The 15,744-nt window shown below is 38.5% G+C and overlaps 1 protein-coding gene across 1 annotated transcript; it reads right to left on the bottom strand.

The window, feature by feature from the left end:
- Nucleotides 1–945: 945 nt before the first annotated feature.
- On the bottom strand, nt 946–9,867 carry LOC132549379 (uncharacterized). The gene is made up of 4 exons (XM_060213306.1): nt 9,790–9,867; nt 7,888–8,307; nt 7,023–7,298; nt 946–1,026 (listed from the first exon to the last, which is right to left on the bottom strand). The coding sequence occupies exons 1-4, from the start codon at nt 9,865–9,867 to the stop codon at nt 946–948; spliced, it is 855 nt and encodes a 284-aa protein (XP_060069289.1).
- Between the last annotated feature and the right edge of the window lie 5,877 nt (nt 9,868–15,744).

Genomic DNA, 15,744 nt, shown 5'->3' with positions numbered 1-15,744 from the left:
GACAGTGATGGTACAAAGGACAGATAACAACTGGATGAGGGAGAGCGACTGCATATGGAACAGACAGTGATGGTACAAAGGACAGACAACAACTTGATAAGAGAAAGAGACTGCATAAGACAGTGACGGTACGTAAGACAGACAACAACTGGATGAAAGAGAGAGACTACATAAGGAAGAGACAGTGACGGTGCAAAGGGCAGACAACAAATGGATGAAGGAGATCGACTGCATAAGACAGTGGACAGACAGTGACGGTACGAAAGACAGACAACAATTGGATGAAGGTGAGAGACTACATAAGGAACAGACAATGACGGTTCAAAGGACAGACAACAACTGGTTGAGTGAGAGAGACTGCATAAAAGACAGACATGACGTTACAAAGGACAGACAACAACTGGACAAGGGTGAGAGATCGCACAAAGGACAGACAACAACTGAATGAGGGAGAGAGAATGCACAAATGACAGACAGGTCGTTACAAAGGACAGACAACAACTGGATAATGAGGGGATAACCCAAATATATGGCCGCCTACACACGAAGTTTTTTTTTAATTTGGAGCCCGCGGTGTCAAATATATTTATATTCTATATATTCTTTATTTCTACAGTCAATCGCTCCCCATTGCACAGTGAGTTGCGTCCAGGCAAAATCGACTCTGATAAGGTTCACGTCATACTCTGTGTTTTATGATATAATCGTTATATAGACTATGATTTGTGGGCGTTACATTTGAATATCAATTAACGTTTTAAATAGGTCAAATGACGAGCAACAGCAACAAGACAACACGAATATTCTGTTTAATTAAAAAATGTTTATTATTAAGTTTTTTTCTACCAAAGCGCTACATAATAATTAGTAATTCGTCAGAGGAATAATGAAGTTAAAATGAATGAAGATGCATTTGATAGACACGGCCAGCTGGCTTGTAGTCAATCAACTGTATTGTAACGTAACCCGTGTTCCTGGTCGTACTAAAACACGCTCTGGAGGGAAACAGACTCCACGGTACACCACCTAAAACAAGAAAGAGGAATGGTATCAGGTGTTCGTTAGTGATACACGGGCACCTGGGTGGTATCAGGTGTTCGTAAGTGATACACGGACACATGGGTGGTATCAGATGTTCGTCGGTGATACACGGACACATGGGTGGTATCAGGTGTTCGTTAGTGATACACGGGCACCTGTTGCAGTATGAGGGGTGATATCAGATGTTTGTCGGTGATACACGGACACCTGGGTGGTATCAGATGTTCGTCGGTGATACACGGACACCTGGGTGGTATCAGGTGTTCGTTTGTGATACAAGGACACCTGGGTGGTATCAGCTGTTCGTCGGTGATACATGGGCACCTGTCACAGTAAGAGGTGTGGTATCAGATGTTCGTTAGTGATACATGGACACCTGGGTGGTATCAGGTGTTCGTCGGTCATATACGGACACCTGGGTGGGATCAGATGTTCGTCGGTGATACATGGACACCTGTCACAGTAAGAGGGGTGGTATCAGTTGTTCGTCGGTGATACACGGACACCTGTCACAGTAAGAGGGGTGGTATCAGTTGTTCGTTAGTGATACACGGGCACCTGTTGCAGTATGAGGGGTGATATCAGATGTTTGTCGGTGATACACGGACACCTGGGTGGTATCAGATGTTCGTCGGTGATACACGGACACCTGGGTGGTATCAGGTGTTCGTTTGTGATACAAGGACACCTGGGTGGTATCAGCTGTTCGTCGGTGATACATGGGCACCTGTCACAGTAAGAGGTGTGGTATCAGATGTTCGTTAGTGATACATGGACACCTGGGTGGTATCAGGTGTTCGTCGGTCATATACGGACACCTGGGTGGGATCAGATGTTCGTCGGTGATACATGGACACCTGTCACAGTAAGAGGGGTGGTATCAGTTTTTCGTCGGTGATACACGGACACCTGTCACAGTAAGAGGGGTGGTATCAGTTGTTCGTCGGTGATGCACGGACACCTGTCACAGTAAGAGAGGTGGTATCAGATGTTCGTCGGTGTTACACGGACACCAGGGTGGTATCAGATGTTCGTCAGTGATACTCGGGCACCTGTTGCAATAAAAGGGGTGATATCAGGTGTTCGTCGGTGATACACGGACACCTGGGTGGTATCAAGTTTTCGTTACTGATACACGGACACCTGGGTGTCAGATGTACGTCGGTGATACACGGACACCTGGGTGGAAACAGGTGTTCGTCAGTGATACACGGACACCTGTCACAGTAAGAGGTGTGGTATTAGGTGTTCGTCGGTGATACACAGACACCTGTTGCAGTAAGAGGGGTGATATCAGGTGTTCGTCAGTGATACACGGACACCTGTCACAGTAAGAGGTGTGGTAGGTATTCGTCGGTGATACACAGACACCTGTTGCAGTAAGAGGGGTGATATCAGGTGTTCGTCAGTGATACACGGACACCTGTCACAGTAAGAGGTGTGGTATTAGGTGTTCGTCGGTGATACACGGACACCTGTCACAGAAAGAGGTGTGGTATTAGGTGTTCGTCGGTGATACACGGGCACCTGTTGCAGTAAGAGGTGTGGTATCAGATGTTCGCCAGTGATACACGGACACCTGTCACAGTAAGAGGTGTGGTATCAGATGTTCGCCAGTGATACACGGACACCTGTCACAGTAAGAGGTGTGGTATCAGATGTTCGCCAGTGATACACGGACACCTGTCACAGTAAGAGGTGTGGTATCAGATGTTCGTCTGTGATACACGCAGACCAAATTCGACAACACATCCGGACTTTCATGATAAAAATTCTCACCTGATACGAAACACTATTAAACACAGATTAATGATCATACATTATTAACTATTTATTGTTTATAACAATAGGGACCTGTAAGTATCAAATGAGACCTATACATACCTGAAGTCCTATAGACCACAAGTAACTTACCAAACACCTGACAATAGACGGTCAACACCGGACATTTACTAGCATTTGCTACCACCTGACAGGATCACGTTAAATAGCACATCATAATACAAAAATACAACAGAATCATGTACTTACGACTTCTTGTAAAAATACGCCTGGTATATGACGTCATGTCTGATCTATTTGCAATTACTGGTATATAACGTTACACCGACAGGCAAAACCAGACAAATGTGACATCACGTGACCGTTAACATGTAAAATGATATTGATTTTTTTTATTATTATTACAATTTTAACGGCCAGTCAACACATAAAAGTTCATTAGATTCATAAACCGTTGAAAGACACAGCGATCCCAAAAAAAGGAAATAACATCAATAAACTTAAAGGTAAAAGACGAATACTAAAAATCTTCAATGGATGTATTATCACAAAAAAATTAAATGGTAAGTCATATTCTATAATATTCTATTTCAGATAACCTATAAAATCTCAACAGTTTCAAAGAAGGATCTTTAGACATGTAACGTTACGATAAAAAATTCTTGAGTAGACAGAATATCAATACAGTCCAATAAAACATGTTTAACGGTGAATGGTTCATCACATTCTATGCACCAAGATTATCTTCGCCTTTCAACATATATGAATGTGTAAGGTAAGTATGGTCCATCCGAAGACGAGCAAGGACAACTTCGTCTCGGTGGTTGTCTCTATAGCCTGGAGACCATTCACTGATAACAGATTTAACGCAGTGCAATTTATTATCGGTATATTCATTCCGTTCCTCCTGCCACTGAGCTGTTGAAAATTGTTTGATAAATGGTTTAAAATTAGTTAAATGAAGTTTTAAAACAACAGGTGGTAGTGATAAAGCTTCCTTTGCGGCACGATCTGCTTTTTCATTGCCTGGTATTTCCATGTGTCCAGGAACCCAGCAAAAAGTAATACGAAAGTTTGAGACAAGTTCATGAAATAGTATTATTGTATTAAGAATGAAAATGTTTTTGATATTTCTATTGCTAAGATTTTGTAGTACAGAAAGAGAGTCTGAATGGATAACAGCTCTCATTACTTTGTTTGTTTAAATATGTTAAAGGGCGAGGTAGATAGTTCGCGCTTCCGCCGAGAATATCGAGGCGCTGTTTGGTAGCCGCCAACCATAGGCTTCATCTTGTGTAACCAAGGCCGCAGAAATTTTACAATTATCTTTTGTACCATCAGTATATAGACGTAGATTTTTTTTATATCTTGACGGCAATTTCGAGAAGGGTTGACGGAGGGTGTAACTGTCAGTGTCTGGTTTAACCATTTCTTGAAGTGAAAAGTAAACTTCAGGTGAATGGAAGAGTCAGGGTGAAATTTCTATCGTTCCAAATGACTGAATATGGTCAATATCAATATTTGCGTTTTGTAAAAGAGCGGAAATCCGAATATCGAATGGTGCAATGGTCTTTGGTTGGTTTTGAAGCACTTTTTTTTATATTTTTTGGATCAAGCACGAATGAAAAGGCAGGATTTGAAGGATTTGACTTTAGCTGAATGGTGTATTGCAAAGCCATCTTATTTCGACTGCTATATAGTGATAGTTCGTTAGCCTCTACATAGAGGCTTGCAATAGGCGTGGTCTTAAAAGCTCGGAGAACGAGCCCCAGACTCTGGTGATGAACGGGGTCTAAAAATTTGAGATATGAAGTTCTAACAGATCCATACACAATGGAACCGTAGTCTAAATTTGATCTAATAAGAGTTCTATAAAGTCTTAGCAAAACTTTTCTATCAGCATCCCAACCAGTGTTGGACACAAGCTTTAGAATATTCATTGCCTTAAGGCTTTTGGCTTTAAGGTATTTTATATGTGGAAGACAATTGACAGAAAAGCATACAAACTGTTTTTTATTGTGAAAATTTGAAACCAAATTTGGAGTCGAATCAAACATTGTTCGGTTGTCTTTCATTGGTATTCATATGCTTAGATCGACAGCATATGATGAAGTCATCGACATAAAGAGCGCCCTCCATTGAAGGAGATAATGTTTTGACAATACTGTTAATTTTTAAGTCCAAAAAGTGTAACCGAGAGATTACTGCTTTGTGACACACCTATTTCCTGTTGAACATCGGAAACGATCGTTCCATTCCGGACTTGAAATACTCTATCTGATAGAAAATTTGAAACGAAATTTGGTAGATTACCTATGTCATGCAGATCTTTCATTATACCGTATTTCCACATACGGCATAATGTTGTAACCCTTTTCCGTAATCGAAGAGAACAGCAACCAAGTGCTCCTTCTTTAGAAAAGCCTCACGCACAAAGGTTTCAAGTCTAACCAAATGATCGTTGGTACCTCGCTTAGATCTAAAACCCTTTGTAGGGGTGATATTATGTAATTGGATTCCAGATGCCAAATTGATCTTGAATTTATCATCCGCTCTAGAGTTTTACAAACGCAAGTTGTGAGTGAAGTTGGGCGAAGACTGGTGTAGTGTTATTTATTCTGTGAATGATGTACCAGAAAATGCTTCTTTTCACTTACTAGAAATATGATCTACACACAGCCTTATATGAGTAACAAGTTTTTTCACGTCCAGGACGAGAGGTTCCAAGAATTGATCCATTTGAGGAAAAAATCTTCCGGGTGTGAAATACATGTAGCGTAGGTGCCCTGCCCATTATCCTCGCTAATTCTAATTAAAGAAGAAGAATGAAAAGACGAAGAAGAAGAAGAAAACAAGGAGGAGAAGAAGAAACCTTGCGACCTTGCATTGGGGTCATTTCTTTTCACCAACTTTGTCGAGTTTCATCTCAGCAACCAACAAGCCAAAAATTGTGACATTTTGTTTGCCGAATATTGAGCAAAAGTCGTATAAATATGGAAAAATTGACGACGGACGACAGACATTTTCGCTTTCCTAAAATTGGTGACCTACTTTTAAGTGTAGCTAAGCATAAAGATGATTTTACACAAATGAAATGAACATAATTTTCCCTCTACGTACGTATGACCGTGCTCACAAGTACCCGGCGTATAACGCCAACCGATATCATGACGTCAAAACATATACAAAAGGACACAAAACGTAAATGTCACAATAATTGCGTGATCGACCAGTCGCTGTAGCGCGCCAATTTTCTTCATTTCTTGAAGTACCAACCAATTAACCATATTTATTGCTGTTTTATTGTCTTGCTACTTTCAATCGAGAATGTCATTGTGGCATGTAAGATTCGCTCTTTCCAGGTACTGCCTGACTCGTATTAATTATCATTCCTTGATTGTCATTTACACGAAGAAAGCAGACAAGCATTTTTTTAATTGACAATGTACGGACAAAAAGATATAGATATACTGTTACACAGATCAAGTGTACTTTCTTTTAACGAGAATAAAGATATATTTCTGGCAGTTCACAAATATATAAAGAGTTCGCTTGTCTTTAAATAGTAACATCTGTAATTAGTAATAGTATCAATAATAATAGTGTGTTTGTCAAAACACGACGGGAATCGATTAGATTTTCTCTTAAAATGGGCGCGTTCGGATTTGTCTGAGGATAATTAGGAGTGACGTAGGGATGACGTGTTTATGAGGAGCGGTGCTACGGATATTTGATTAAATAAAACATTTAAGGCTAGTGGTTGTTAAATCCTGTCAGTTTCACCGTGTTTCGATAGATACAGATTTATCATTAACATAAGTACACACGGGCTAAAATCTTCGGATTGTGTTACTACTGTACTCTCTGTGTCATTCTCATACCTAACAACACGTGTTTGAGTGCTAGCGTCAATCAATTCATTATTTATTTTAATGTTCATTTTAGCTATAAAACGATCATGTTAATAAGCACCGGTACATTTTTTGTTATTTGTATCAACTGTATGTATGTTATATGGGAGAGGACGTGATAAGTTTTATTTTGTTTTATTTTTTAACTTTTGTCCAATCCTGTTTATTTCGTTATGTAAAATATGTTTGAACTAGACCAATTGTGTTAACCATCCGATTGGTTTCACAACTGTCGTTAAAGTGTTATGTGACGTCATCTTACATAACCTTTTTGATGTGATAATTTACCCGACCACGTCGTCTTCGAACGTAAATCCTCCACAAATGGCGATCAGAGTTCGTCATCCCAAATATGTCCGCTATAGCTTCACAGTCGTTCTGGTAGTCCCAGTCCAGCATGACATTGAACGGGTTCTCTGCGCCTGCACGTTGTTGTCGTCTAAAAGTTAATGCTGCAGACATCAAAGCCCTGAACACTGACATTTCCGGTTCCGGGGTGATATTTTGTGTGAAGAGGACATCCGGGTCAAAGATTGTTCCGTCCACTGTCACAGATACTGTAGGCTGTGGAAAGAAAGAACGCTCACACAGTTTATTCTGCTCTGCAAATCAGCATTTAACATCAATAAAAATCTTGGTAAAACTAAAGGCATTTAAATGCCCAAATATGATGACACGGAAATGGTCAAGTTCAGAAAAGTGTAGTTTTTTTGAAAATGGAAGAAAAGTGTAAATATTTTTCCATATTGCAAAAGTAGATCAACTACTACAGTAATACATCTGTATTAAGAATATCTCCTTACTTCCACTGCCTTCGTATGATGATGTTAAGTGACGTCACAATAACCTAACGTCTCAAGTTTAAGTCTGTTGTTTTTTATAAATCGAAAATTAAGTGACTGGCTTAAATCTACGAAGAGTATAAAACCTTAGTTACATGAAATCCAAAAAATTAAAGGTCAAAATCGATTGAGGATGTATTCCTCTCATGTTGGACTGGAAGTAGGATTTAATTCATAATGGATTCCATCGTAATCAGAGACCGTACTTTTTACTAAGTCACATCCATTCGCCCATTTACATATCGTATATATAATTACTATAATCAATGATAAAAGGACGGACGGACGGACGTTCTGAAGATATATATTACCCGTCGGAAATGTCGCCTGGGAGGACTGAAGCGATTTAACCTTAATTGTTCGTTTCTGCTCCAAGATCGAAAGTGAAGACTGCCGCCATATTGTGAACTGAAGTCTGGATATCCACGCTTTCTAGGGATTGGACGAACCGAGTAAGCCGGTTCATTGTCAGGCCAACCGTCTTGGGCGAGGTTAATATCGCTTTGTGTCAGGTCAAAGCTGTTATCTTCACTATAAGTCTTCCTTTGACGGCCACTTAAGTGGTCAAGACGTAATTTATTATCACCCATCTTGTCTAACTTGTGGTTCATTACTCCCAGAGAGATTCTCCCATCATTCCCATCATCCTCTCTGCCTATCACTGGTCTCGCCATTCCCTTAAGATCACCATCATCCACGTGACTTGGCCTCGGGATCAGCCAACTTGCAAACTGTAAATTGAAAGTTCAAAAACGATCCAAGTTTAATCTTAATTAGACTTTATGAAAAGTATGAGGAACTGCTGGGCGGGGTAGGGGCAGCACTATTACAGAATAATAATTCATATCTTTATGAAATTAATCCGCTTGGAATCACCTTATATAGACAGATGATCCGGAGATCAGTACATAAAAAGAAGATCTGATTAATTTTATAGTTACAGCTTAACTTTGTTCAGACGTGATATTAATATCCTTAATCGAATGATTACTTAATCAGTATTGATGGACGGATATCGATCTAACCCTTATTTCCTGTTTAGTTATCCAACGTAATGACGTAAACAGGTCCCAGAGGAATGTACCTGGTCATCTATTGACCATTTCATTACTTAATGTTATGGGCGACTTAAATTGGAACCCATGGTCAATAATGCGTTCACGCCTTACAATCTGGTCTCCCCTTACAGCGGACCCATTGACAAGACGGGTAATTAAACATTACATGTAAACATGTTTGTGTGATTCTACAACTCTCTACTTCATCAACCCAGAACCCTTAGATAGGCGTAGAATCACGAAAAAGTCACGTGATATATATATATATATAGCCAAACAACGATGATTTCTGAATCAAATTTAATTTTCTCCTGACGTCATTGTGATGTTTTCCGGGTACCAACCGGAACAAATAATATGGCGACAAAGGACATAGCACTGCGATAACAACAAACACGTGCCCTTATAATGTTCAAAGAACATGGCAGTATCAATCAAGAGCTTCTAGTCAGATTTATTTCTGTAATCAATATATTTCTTAACAGATAGACTTTTATTATAATTATATATTCTGTGATCAATCTACTAACGGGTCCCGAGCCCTGTATTCATAACATTTCTTGCATTAATGACACATTGTATTTAACAATAAATTTGAAAAGGGCCCATGAAAATAAATTGTAGATTGGTCACCGCATAGTTCAAAAGTAGAAGAGAATGAGATGGAAAGAAATTTCTATCCCCCAAACGCCGACACTTTCCGGGGTTTGTCCACGCCGACATTTTCCTGAGTTGTCCACGCCGACATTTTCCAGAGTAAGCCTAGATATCCATCTCGTCTCCTTGCACGCTCATCGCTCATGATCACTGTCTCAGAATATACATATATCATACAAACATCCATCTCCTTTACCTGTACACGCCAAATATATGAAATATTCCATTATTTCTATCTCTTATACCTATCCATGCCGACTTTTTTTTATTATAAATATTCCCATTATTATATCACTTTTACATTTACACGTCTTTTTGCAAACTATAACAACCTTTCATCGCCTTTATTAGACCACACTCACTGTTTATTATCATTCCTATGATCCCTTCTCCTTTACTTGACTACGCCTAATGTTTATAAATATTCCTTTGATTCCCTTTACTTTACCTGACCACGCCCACTGTTTATAAACATTCCTTTGATTCCCTTTAACTTACCTGGCTACGCCCACTGCTTATAAACATTCCTTTGATGTTCTCTCCCTCCCCCTGACCATTTCCACTCTTTATAAACATTCATTGGATTCCCTTTCCTTTACTTGACCACGCCCACACTTTAAAAACATTCCTTTGATGTTCTCTCCTTCCCCCGACCACGCCCACTGTTTATAAACATTCCTTTGATTCCCTTTACTTTACCTGACCACGCCCACTCTGTATAAAGATTCCGACGATTCCCTTTCCTTTACCTGACCACGCCCACTGCTTATAAACATCCCTTTGATTCCCTCTCCTTCCCCCTGACCACACCCACACTTTATAAACATTCCTTTGATTCAGTTTCCTTTACTTGACCACGCTCACTGTTTAAAAACGTCCCTAATATTTTCTTTCCTTTACCTGACAATAACCACTGTTTATGAACATCCCTGAGATTGTCTCTCCTTCACTTGACCACGCCCACTCTTTATAAACATTCCCATAATTCCAACTCCTTTCCCTGTCCACTTTTCCACGTGATCAATGACATCTCTTCTTCCAGTCCACAGCCTGTAAACATTCATGTGTTTCCAGTGCATTTACCTGTCCACGGCCATTGTCTATCGATGGTTTCAACATCTTCTCCACCTACATGTATCCACATCTATTTTTATAAACATTCCAAAATTGCATCTCTCTTCCTTATACACCTACATATTTTACCTATTTACTTATGCATTTCCATTTTCTTATAATACTAAACCCAGACATCATCCTTCTCTCATTCATCAGTTCTCTCCCATTTTCCACCAAAAATCAGTAACATTTTCATCCATGTCTTCTTTTTCCGAACGCTCGCCATATCATCACCTATCACCCTGCCCACGCCCACTCTCTCCAAACACTTACAGAGTTCGTAATTGATATCACCGGCTGTGTTTCCTCTATACCCGATACTAGTGAAATCAGTAACATGTGTGATTATCAATTTTATCGTGCTCCAGTTCGTGTGTTCACCTGCCCGATTCTAGCTCCAGGGAGAACTATGTGCCCTTAATATTTTATGTCATTATACCACTGTTTCATTTGTGTAGGAGGTCGCACGCATCGTCTTACATGAGAATTATTGCTCAACGAGGAACATAGGCCCTAATGGCGTTTGACTACATTATTGTCCTCATCAAGGAAGCCACTTTAGTCGGCACGAACCTAAAGCTTTCAATTTGTACTATAATGTTGGTTGTAAGAATTATTCCCTAAGGAGATATTGTCATTTGGTCGATTGTGTGATATTTTACACGAATCGGCTTGGCCGCTTGAGTTTGTCTCTTTATTCAAAATATATTTAGAGACTACATGTCGTATAAGGGTGTTCAATGTCACACTGCAGTATTTCTTAGAGAGCTTAGAGTGAAATGTATTCAGCTTTATTTCTATAATTGTTCACATGACAATCTACCGCTATAGTATAATCTCTGAGTTTCCAAGAATTTACTTTTTCAGAAAGTATATTGTTTTTACATGATTATCGTTGAATTTTGTTGGTGAGAGGGTATTTTAGATTTGGGGTTTCAGTTTATCTAAGTATGTCATAAGTATAGGTATTGTTTAATAGTAATTAAATAGAAAACGGTTCAGAATGAATTGTACAACATGTGACCAACCCTTTTGTTATAAGACCATTTGAAATAGCTAACGTGCAGTTAATCTCCAGTAATAACAATTTTCGACAAATTGCCATGGAAATATAAACGGACAGGAAGAAAGTGACGATATTGAACGTGTCTGATTCCAGTCGTGATGTTTTTAAAAATTCAAGGAAATACTCCGGAATGTTTTAGACGAAGTTCAGTTGTCTTTGTGTTTTTGTTACAAGAAAATTAAATTTTATCAAAGTTATAACTTATGAATTAATCATATTTGTACATAAACAAGTGATGTCACGTAACATCTGGTGAAACACAGCATGAGAACTGAAAAACATAAACTTTGATTTAAATTGTATTGTCAAACGTAATCATAAGTTATAATATACTGTCAAACATAATTATAAGTTGTAATGTATTATCAAACATTGTCATAAGTTATCATGTATTGTCAAACATCAGCTGTAATACATTGTCAGACATAATCATAGGTTGAAATATATTGCCAAACATAAATGTAAGTTATAATGTATTGTCAAACATATTCGTGACTATTATGAATTCAAAACAACAATAAAGTTTTATCTTTGATATCGCTGACGGAAAATATTTCAAAATGACATCTGCCAGAGAAACGAATTAAATGATAGCCACATGTGAAAACAGACATTTATAAATAAGGAACAATAAAGTCGATGTGATTTTCTCATAACCAACCCCGACAAACATATGTTTATAGTTATCAGGCCGCAGGATGTCGTAACAATATAAATATCTTGATGTGACTACAATGTGCCATTTTATTATTTCGTCTTTTGTTTGGGTTTAAAATTTTTATCTTTTTTTATTTTCGCGCCGAAAAGAGGAGAATTAACTATGAAACCTGAATTCTAGCCTTTTAGGGGCGAAGATGAAAAGACGAGAATCAAACTCGCTTATGTATTTCATCTTATCGTGTAAAATTGTTCGTTCTTTCAATTTTTTCGGGGCAAACAGACGAGGATTAAGTTTCGTTAAACACGAAAAGACGAACGAGAAAAAATTAAGACTTTTAACTCTCGTCCCTTTGTGGTGAAAAGACGGAATATCGAAATGACATAAATCAGACACCTAAGGCCTCCAATGATTACCAGGCCTTAGGATCTGGAAATTCCTTAAATCTCAATTCTCATCCTAAATGACACGCATATCATCCGAAATATATTTATTCCCTCGAAATACTGTCATTCTTCAAACATACATTTTCATGATAACAAATAATCATCATTCTAAAACCTTCGAATAAAGAGTTCATTCTTTATATTGACCTTGTCATTGTCCCTCAAATGTATTAACACCCGTCAGCTACAAGTATATGCTGTTATTAAATATACTATAAAAAATCCTATATTTTCATGGGACTGCAAATTCGCGGTTTTCAAGAAAACAAGGATAAGTTTTGCTCACATGTTCTTATAATACTATATACATTGTATTCCATGTTAACTTGAATATATTACATTTCGTGGATATGTAAAATTCATGGCATTAAAGTCCCCACGAATTAAACGAAAATAGTTGTCCTATGAAAATTCATTATCTTACTGTTTACGATAATTTTACGTAATATATATATATTTAAAAATTCTTTTCTCGCACAACAACACATAATATAAAGCAATGTTTTGTTACGAGCTTTTGGTGGTAAAATATCACTAAAATTATTACAATAGTAAACTTATCAAATTAGTAATTCTCAAAATGTAACAGCTAAGACATCGGTTATACATATCCGAGTCTCAATGTAACAGCTAAGGATGTTTTTTTCTTCAAGAAAATTTTCAATTAATTGATATCCCTACGTTCATGTAACAGCTAAGATTTATATCTAGGGATGGTGAGAGTCTCTATGTAACAGCTAAGGGATGGGTTATATCTAGGGATCTCTATGTAACAGCTAGAATGTCTCTCTCTATGTAACAGCTAAGAATGGGTTATATCTAGGGATAGTGAGGTCTCTATGTAACAGCTAAGAATGGGTTTTAGCTAGGGATTGTGAGAGTCTCTATGTAACAGCTAAGGATGGGTTATATCTAGGGATAGTGAGGTCTCTTTGTAACAGCTAAGAATGGGTTTTAGCTAGGGATAGTGAGGTCTCTAAGTAACAGATAAAATGGGTTATATCTAGGGATGGTGAGAGTCTCTATGTAACAGCTAAGAATGGGTTATATCTAGGGATAGTGATGTCTCTATGTAACAGCTAAGAATGGGTTTTAGCTTGGGATAGTGAGGTCTCTATGTAACAGCTAAGGATGGGTTATATCTAGGAATTGAGAAAGTCTCTATGTAACAGCTAAGGATGGGTTATATCTAGGGATGGTGAGAGTCTCTATGTAACAGCTAAGGATGGGTTATATCTAGGGATAGTGAGGTCTCTATGTAACAGCTAATAATGGGTTATATCTAGGGATAGTGAGGTCTCTATGTAACAGCTAAGGGTGGGTTATATCTAGGGATGGTGAGAGTCTCTATGTAACAGCTAAGAATGGGTTATATCTAGGGATAGTGAGAGTCTCTATGTAACAGCTAAGGATGGGTTATATCTAGGGATAGTGAGGTCTCTATGTAACAGCTAAGGGTGGGTTATATCTAGGGATGGTGAGAGTCTCTATGTAACAGCTGAGGATGGGTTATATCTAGGGATTGAGAGAGTCTCTATGTAACAGCTAAGGATGGGTTATATCTAGGGATGGTGAGAGTCTCTATGTAACAGCTAAGGATGGGTTATATCTAGGGATAGTGAGAGTCTCTATGTAACAGCTAAGGATGGGTTATATCTAGGGATAGTGAGAGTCTCTATGTAACAGCTAAGGATGGGTTATATCTAGGGATGGTGAGAGTCTCTATGTAACAGCTAAGGATGGGTTATATCTAGGGATGGTGAGAGTCTCTATGTAACAGCTAAGGATGGGTTATATCTAGGGATGGTGAGGTTTCTATGTAACAGCTAAGAATGGGTTTTAGCAAGGGATAGTGATGTCTCTATGTAACAGCTAAGAATGGGTTATATCTAGGGATAGTGAGGTCTCTATGTAACAGCTAATAATGGGTTATATCTAGGGATAGTGAGGTCTCTATGTAACAGCTAAGGATGGGTTATATCTAGGGATGGTGAGAGTCTCTATGTAACAGCTAAGGATGGGTTATATCTAGGGATGGTGAGAGTCTCTATGTAACAGCTAAGGATGGGTTATATCTAGGGATAGTGAGGTCTCTATGTAACAGCTAAGAATGGGTTATATCTAGGGATAGTGAGGTCTCTATGTAACAGCTAAGAATGGGTTATATCTAGGGATAGTGAGGTCTTTATGTAACAGCTAGGAATGGGTTATATCTAGGGATAGTGAGGTCTCTATGTAACAGCTAAGAATGGGTTATATCTAGGGATAGTGAGGTCTTTATGTAACAGCTAAGGATGGGTTATATCTAGGGATAGTCAGAGTCTCTATGTAACAGCTAAGAATGGGTTATATCTAGGGATAGTGAGGTCTCTATGTAACAGCTAAGAATGGGTTATATCTAGGGATAGTGAGGTCTCTATGTAACCTAGGGATTGAGAGAGTCTCTATGTAACAGCTAAGGGGTTATATCTGGGTTATATCTAGGGATGGTGAGAAGAATGGGTTATATCTAGGGATGGGTTATATCTAGAGTGAAGTCTCTATGTAACAGCTAAGAATGGGTTATATCTAGGGATAGTGAGAGTCTCTATGTAACAGCTAAGGATGGGTTATATCTAGGGATAGTGAGAGTCTCTATGTAACAGCTAAGAATGGGTTATATCTAGGGATAGTGAGAGTCTCTATGTAACAGCTAAGAATGGGTTATATCTAGGGATAGTGAGAGTCTCTATGTAACAGCTAAGAATGGGTTATATCTAGGGATAGTGAGAGTCTCTATGTAACAGCTAAGAATGGGTTATATCTAGGGATAGTGAGAGTCTCTATGGGTTATATCTTGGGATAGTGAGAGTCTCTATGTAACAGCTAAGAATGGGTTTTACCTAGGGATTGAGAGAGTCTCTATGTAACAGCTAAGGATGGGTTATATCATTTCATAGAATGTCTTAAAAGCCTTGTAACAGCTAAGGCCATGGGTTATATTCAGCTAAGGCTCAGGGATGAGACACGTCTCTATGTAGGAGCTAAGTGGGTTATACAAAACTGTCTCTTGTAACATCTAAGAATGGGTTATCTAGGGATAGTGAGGTCTCTATGTAACAGCTAAGGATGGGTTATATCTAGGGATTGAGAGAGTCTCTATGTAACAGCTAAGGATGGGTTATATC

This window comes from Ylistrum balloti, unplaced genomic scaffold, assembly GCF_031769215.1.
Source record: "Ylistrum balloti isolate Yb309-2 unplaced genomic scaffold, AGI_CSIRO_Ybal_v1 Utg370056, whole genome shotgun sequence".
Classification (NCBI taxonomy): domain Eukaryota; kingdom Metazoa; phylum Mollusca; class Bivalvia; order Pectinida; family Pectinidae; genus Ylistrum; species Ylistrum balloti.
The sequence above is the reverse complement of the archived record's forward strand: the minus strand, read 5'-3'. Positions and strand labels throughout refer to the sequence as shown.